Raw genomic sequence first — 7500 nt, 5'->3', positions numbered from 1 at the left:
TTGACGGTCTTCGTGCCAGGCTGCAGCTTCTTTCTTCAGGAGGAAAGATATCGCAAACCCTAGAAAAATAGAATGAGTAATTATATGTGATGTAGAATTAGTCTAAAATGCGATAATAACAAAAGCAGAGGCGAAAACAGATTGGCACTGAACGAGGTAGCCGTGCATTGCCCCCGTGTGTTTACCTGTTGTATAATCACTTGATAAAGCTCATCGGTTATTTCAGTATCTCGGTTAAGGATGCGACATACTACGGATTTTTGCGATAAGATGTCGATCACGTGCTATGATAAGTCCATATCTTTGCTTATATCAGCCGCTGCTATCAGTGTGTTTTCGTAGAGCCAGCGTCGACCTTCCCTCGGGTCAGACGCGCCTCTCCGCTATCTCACTGCTCTCTTACCTGATGCCCAAGACGGCCAGGAACATGAACAGGGCTGCCAGGAGGAACTGCGCCATGGGGAGGCTGTCCACGGAAGAGCTGTACACCGCTGCGTACAAAGGGCCTGCGAATCCGGTGGCGATGGAGTCCAGGACCGCCTGCGCCGCGAACAGCTTTCCTGAGGGAGGCCGGGCTGTGTCAGGTCGTGGGCGAGGGTTATGATGAGGGCTGAGTTTCATTCCCCTCTCTTTCTGTCTCTGCTTTCTCTCTCTCTCTCTCTCTCTCTCTCTCTCTCTCTCTCTCTCTCTCTCTCTCTCTCTCTCTCTCTCTCCTCCCCTCATCTCCCTCTTCCTCTACATTCTCCCTCTCCCCTTCCGCCATACTTTCCTCTCACCTTCGCCAGTATCTGGTACTCACCGAGTTCTCTGCTCCCATCTGAGCACTTGGACATAATGGAGCGCGAGGCCAAGTGCGCGAACAGTTCCAGCATCCCGAGCAAAGGACCTGCGAGCGAATTCGCACTTAGAGGAATTGATTGGTTATTTGGAATCGTCTGCCGCGTCGACCGCTAAGGCCATTAGCGGGCCCTTGCGAACAACAGTAACCAAGGCACGCAAGTCAGGCCGCTCTGCTGAGCCCTAATCTGAATGCTGACTCGCCACACATACAAGGAATTCTCTCTCATAACACGAGTTCTAAGACTTGCGAAGGACTCACCGAGCAGAGCGACCCACGCCATGGAGGAGCTGACGATCTGGCCGAGGGCGATCTGCATGAAGGCGACGGAGCTGCAGCCCAGCAACCCGAGGGCGGTGTCGGGGAGCTGCAGGCGGCCCACGAACACAGGCATCAGCACCACCAGCGCTGGGGAGAGCATGGGATGGGTGCTGCTGTCTGTCTGTTTTATTTTTTATTATTATTTTTTAAATTTCCTTTAGTCTGTATTTGTTGGTCTTTTCAACCCTGTCTGCCTGTTTTATACTTCTATGTTTGATTTTTACATTTGTTTGTTTTCGTATTTTTGTATGTTTTTTTGTGTTATTTTTGTTTGTTTTTGCATTTTTGTCGGTTTTTATATTTCTTTCTGAATACCTTCAGTCTATCAGTTTTTATCTTTCACCTTTAATCATATGCAGATGCGAATATTTCAGTACGTTTGTTTTCAAATTTTATTAAAAATGGAATAGTCATGTTCCGGGGGAAAAACATCAATGCAAACTAAATTTATTAGTATCCACGCCGTGTGCAATTATTTCACTATTTCGCTCTTCTCTTATATATGTTTTTTATTGTTCGTGTTGATGTTTGCATATCTGTGTGTATGATTGCGCGTTCGAGTGTGTGTGTGTGTGTCAGTGTGTGTGAATTCGTTAATTTGCGAGCTCATTTATCGTTATCCACATGCGCAAACGTAAATTCTCGGCACCTACCGATGGCTTTGGTCATGTCCCTGTAGAACAACCAGTTAGAATAGTCCGTTGCGTCCCAGTCGAACATTAACTTGAAGAACAGGAAGTACAGAGGATCTACAATGAATAAAAAATAATGGCATTAATATATTATTTCGTTTGGAATCTGTAACTGTTGCGAACAGATAAAAAGTAAAATTTGAATACGTTCATCGTAATTAAAGGCATACAGTATTTTGAGGAAGGTTAAAGCTCGTAACTGAAAAACACTTGTACTCTGATTAAACGATATCAGATCATGTCTTTGGCGAAAAATCTTCAACGCTAGGATAAGATATGGATATATTAAGACCAGCCAGGTGATTTTTGTACCACAAGGGATTTAGAAAACCATTAGTGTGTAACCTTGCCATTAACGCGATCCGTATATTATTAGATGCAAACCCACAAATATTTACTAATTAATGTCAGGTAGGAAACCTTTGCTAGGAGTCTCTATTCCGGACGTTCTATAGTAATTTCAGTAACATCGAGAACTAACATGAGCGTTAAAAAGAAACCTGTGCAGCAGAACACAGAGTACTCAGAAGATTTCCTATCAATGTTTTCGAAAAGCGAGGAAGAAAAAATAAAAAAAGGAATTCACTCAAAATGCAATTCCCGACACGGCATTAAAAAACAGCAGAGAAGAAGCTCTCACTCAGACCCCCCTCACCAACCTCCCACAAGAGCCAAAGAACACAGAACACACACCGAGGTAAGACGAAGTACGCAACACTCACTCATAGCGAAGAAGATGCAGATGTGAGAGAAGAGGATCGCGTAGACGATGCCCCTTCGCGGCCCTTCCTTGCGGTGGACGGCCCTGAGGAGCTCCGCGGGGACCTCCACCAGCCACGAGACCTTGAACTTGGGCCTCTCCTCTTGGGGGCCGAGGGTGGGAGGGGAAGGAGAGGAGATGATGCCGGTGGAAAGGAAGGGAGGACGAAGGGGAAAGACAGAATGCTGGTGGAAGAAGGGAGGACGAAGAGAGAGAGATAATGCTGGTGGAAGAAGGGAGGACGAACAAGAAAGACAGAATGCTGCTGGAAGATGGGAGGACGAAGGGGAAAGAGAGAAAAGGATGCTGATGAAAGTGAGGGAGACGAAGGAGAAAGAGACGATGCTGATGAGGGAGAAGGAAGTACAAAGAAAAAAGAGAGGAGAGGATGCTGATGCTGATGAGGAAGGGCGAAGGAGAAAGGTGATGTAGGTTGCATGTTGTACACGCTCTTGATGTAAGAAACCATGGCAATCAACATCCCTTTACATTAAACCCTCACGTGTCATCAGCCCTGCCTTCATAAGCCTCTCCCACATGTTAATCCGGCTGCGACCGGCGCTCAGGGGATATCCCTACCAAAACTAGCCAAAACCTCTCTGTTGTGTTCCCCAACATTCTCCCGATCTAGTTTCTATGTCCACTGAATCCTTGTCATCTTGGATTTCTCCCCTGCAAAGCAAAGCCTTAGGTTACAGCTCTAGAGACCTTCATAAGCCGTCTCCATAAGTGGCTAAGTCGCTGCTGTCATATCAGGCATGTAATCGAGAAGACTCAGTTCCTTGCTATCCCCTCTCTAAAGCCACTGGGAATGTCCCTTGACACTCAGGCCTTTTTCTGAACCATTCACCGTCATAGACACTGCCACTGGAATCTGCACAGTCCTCACTGCTACATTCACCACTATTGCAGTGATACGTCAGCTATTACACTTGCGAACGAGGGGGAAGTCGAAAGAGAACGGAGGAAGAAGAGGAAGATGTGGTAAATAAGGAGACATATTAATGTGATGATGGCGATGTAAAGGCAAAATAATACGCAAAGTAAATTAAAAAGAACATTAAAATTCTAAGAAGGAAATTGACACGAGAATAGGATTAATTTAGGCATGAAAAATTATAATCCAATGTAATGCAGTGAAATCCAAGATCACAACGAAGAACCACTGACCATTATCACTGAACTTCACAGACTCCGCAGTGAAGACGAGCATGAGGAGGCAGATACCCAGGAGCCCCAGCGCCAGCCCGTACACTGCCACATACCCACCTGCCGCATACATCTGGAAAGGTAATGTGGTGATTGCTGATCCCGATGTTTCCTTGCGAGTACTCTCCTATACAAGGATTCGAACCCACTCAAAGTAACACCAAGTAAAACCAAGTTAAATACATGAAGACACAAAAGGATTGTCCAATGAGGAACCATGCTGGCTCAATAGATGTTACTATCTACTCGTGCTGGAGACAATCCCAAGGAGCAATGACTTACCAGTGATTATCAGTTATCTGGATCATTACTTACACTGACTGGTTCGAATCATTGTCAGTTGGATTACTGTGCATTCATATCAATATTGCATTATTCCATTTAAGTGACCAAAGAATCACTGTACCTAACCACTGTGGTAATAACTGCCTTCATCATTTCCCTAATCAAAGCCACAAGGCTTCGACACCCACCTGGCCGCCGACCACCCTGCCCGTGGGCGACCCGAAGGCCATGAAGATCTTGAGGACGCCCAGCCTGAAGGTCCGGTTGGCCTCCGTGGTGACGTCGGAGATGCAGGCGAAGACGAGCATCTGGAAGGAGCCCATCGCTCCCCCGAGGGAGTAGAGGAACGGCGCCACCTGAAAGAAATGAATGAATTAATCATACACAAACACAGATATATATATATATATATATATATATATATATATATATATATATATATATATATATATATATATATATATATATATTCATGTGCATGTGTGTATATGTGTGTATGTATATATGTAATATATATAGATAGATAGATATGTGTGTGTGTGTGTGTGTGTGTGTGTGTGTGTGTGTGTGTGTGTGTGTGTGTGTGTGTGTGTGTGTGTTTGTGTGTGTGTTGTGTGTGTGTGTGTGTGTGTGTGTGTGTGTGTGTGTGTGTGTGTGTGTGTACATATACATATATATACATATATGTGTATATATGCACAAATATATATGTATATATATGTATCATCATCATCATCAAGGGGCTAACGCCGACGGGGGCGCATCCACCCTTCGCTTCCAGCCACGGGGGTCCATCATGGCGAGTCTCCAGGCAGGCTCACAGCATATCTCTAACTCCTCGAGACAGGCCTGGTCGAGCTAACCAAGACATGACCTCCTAGGTCGTCCCACAGGCCTCGTCCACCCAGAATTGTTTTGCAAAGAGACAACTTGATGGGCAGGGTCATCCACAGGGAAACCAGCTAGGTGCCCATTATAAACTGAGCTGGCAGTCCCGGATTATGCAATTAAGTCTCACTGTGTAGCCGTTGGTTGGACATGCATGGTCCTGTCCACTGTATCCCATGATCCAGCATTGGGATTTGTTAAAAAAAGGCATCAAGAAGAGACACTAAGGCACTAGATAGCATCTAGGTTTTGCTTCCATAGAGCAAAATTGGCAGTATCAAGGCCATGAAGACATGTAGCTTGGTCCTTCTGCACAGGTACTGACATCACAGGTACTGATATTGCCTAGTGTTGCTCCCCACTGACTTTGGATGGTAGCTCTGCCCCTTATCCAGTCCATGCAAGTGTTGGTGCAAGGACACAGCCTTGTGTGACAGGCCCACACCACACTTTACAGCATTTTCAGTATCAGTATATAGGTTTGCTAATAGGCCAATAATCCATGTTGGAATTCCCAACACCCCCAGCCTGTAGCAGTTCAGCAGGGATATTACATTTGTCTGTGGCTTTCCCACCCTTCAGCTTAAAAATCACCATCCTAACCTCAGTTAGGGTTGGAGGTTCCTCGCTGATGAGTGGGTCTGGCACAGGTATTGTGATACCACTTGCATCCAAAATAAGTGTTGGAGGGTCTACATGGCACAGCTGCTCAGAATACTCAGCCCAATGTTTACAAACATGATCTGAGATGATCTATCCACCCAGTGAGTGGACTGCAGTCACCTGCAGGAAGGGCTTAGGGTTCAGTTTTCTCAGGGCTTGGTAGGCAGGGCGAAGGTCAATTACCAGATGAACTGTTCCTTCCCTTCTCAGCAGTGTCCTATTTATCATGGAACAGCGCAAGTCCTGATTGCCATTCAGCTGAGCCATGTGACACATTTTTGTGGCCTCCAATGTATCCAGTGAGATGAAATTCTGCCTTGCCCTCGGGAGTTCGCCAGTGCACTCCTGAGCTGCTTCGAGTATTTCATGCTGAAGGACTCCCACAAAGCTACTGGATCTGACAGGTTTTCAAGTTCTGAGAATCAATCAGAGACTGCCGTGGCGAACCCTCGAGCACACTCCTCCCCCTTCAATCTGTCCAAGTGAAAGACACTAGAGTGGCCACTGACAGGACGAGGAGTTTGAAGTGGACCCATAGGGTAGCCACTACCAGCCTATGGTCAGTGCCACACACGACATTCTGGTAAACCCTGCAATTCTGAGGGATCCTCCAGCAAGTGCTGACAAGAATGTGGTTGATCTCCTTGGCCGCAGTACCCATATCCCGATACTATGTCCAGTGATGTGTGTTGAAGTAGTGATACCAGGAGCCAGAAATCCTCAATATCTGGCACCTAACAAAGAAGGTTGTTCTCGCTGTTGGGGTCAGCTCCCGAGCCATGGGAATCAACGATCATGTAGCCAGCTCAATCACAGATGGATACCACATTCAAGTCGCCCATAACATTGCGAATATTTCACCAGGTACAATTGTATGCCACAGATGTGAGTTTGGCTTAGAAATCTTTCACATCGTTTGCAAACATCGGTAGGAGCGTACAAAGCAATAAGAGACACGAAACAAAAGGCACTCATTAGTCTTAATGCCATAATATGCACATCAACCGGTGTTACCTCAACTACTGACGGTTGATGTCGGCTGGAGATGGCTATGGCTACTCCCTGGAGATGATGACCATTGCCACAGCCAGTCCAGTAATAGGTGTATCCACCCATACTGATCATGCCTATACCAGGTCTTCTCACCTCCGACCGGCTCATCCTGCCACAAGGATTGGATGTTCCAAACACTTAACCGGATAGCTTGCATGAGGTTAAGCCTCAGCCAGTTGCTCCAAGTGGACACCACTTCTGCCACCCCCACTGGAGCTGCCCCAAATAATGGGGGGTTGCAGGCTGTGGAGCCCTACATCTGCCTGTGTGGTTCCCTTGGGCTTTGCCCCACAGGCCTCATACTGGGTAGGCGTAGGCAGGACGAGTAACTCTCGCTCCCATCTTGCGCCCAACATTTGTCCCTGTCGTGTATATTGTGTGTGTGTGTGTGTGTGTGTGTGTGTGTGTGTGTGTATGTGTGTGTGTGTGTGTGTGTGTGTGTGTGTGTGTATGTGTTTGAGTGTATGTATGTATATATATATATATATATATATATATATATATATATATATATATATATATATATATATATATATATATAATTTTCAGCACTGTCCTTTCTAGCGACAAGAAAGTGCCACTTACCCCGTTCCATTATCAGCCTTGGCCATCAAGCAATAATGTTCACGTGTATAAGCTGTTCATAAGATTATAGCAAAAAAACGGTCATATAAGGATTTCAATGTATGTATATCTAGAGATACACACATATATATAAATATACACATTGAATGAATATTGGTATTGCAAGTAACTTTAGAAACTTTTTCACCAGATCACCCATATGCAAA

At 45.6% G+C, this 7500-nt stretch overlaps 1 protein-coding gene across 1 annotated transcript in view; it reads right to left on the bottom strand.

The window, feature by feature from the left end:
- Positions 1-44: 44 nt before the first annotated feature.
- Positions 45-7500, bottom strand: part of LOC119597338 (proton-coupled folate transporter-like) — a gene marked incomplete at its 3' end in the record, with an annotated part of 9349 nt that continues 1893 nt past the window's right edge. The window contains 8 exon segments of the mRNA XM_037946896.1: positions 45-59; positions 404-560; positions 800-886; positions 1100-1246; positions 1813-1908; positions 2574-2714; positions 3782-3893; positions 4294-4461. Coding sequence (XP_037802824.1) covers positions 45-59; positions 404-560; positions 800-886; positions 1100-1246; positions 1813-1908; positions 2574-2714; positions 3782-3893; positions 4294-4461 — 923 coding nt within the window.

Source organism: Penaeus monodon, chromosome 39, assembly GCF_015228065.2.
Source record: "Penaeus monodon isolate SGIC_2016 chromosome 39, NSTDA_Pmon_1, whole genome shotgun sequence".
Lineage (NCBI taxonomy): Eukaryota > Metazoa > Arthropoda > Malacostraca > Decapoda > Penaeidae > Penaeus > Penaeus monodon.
Note: the sequence above shows the minus strand (reverse complement) of the source record. Positions and strands in the feature narration are given on the sequence as shown.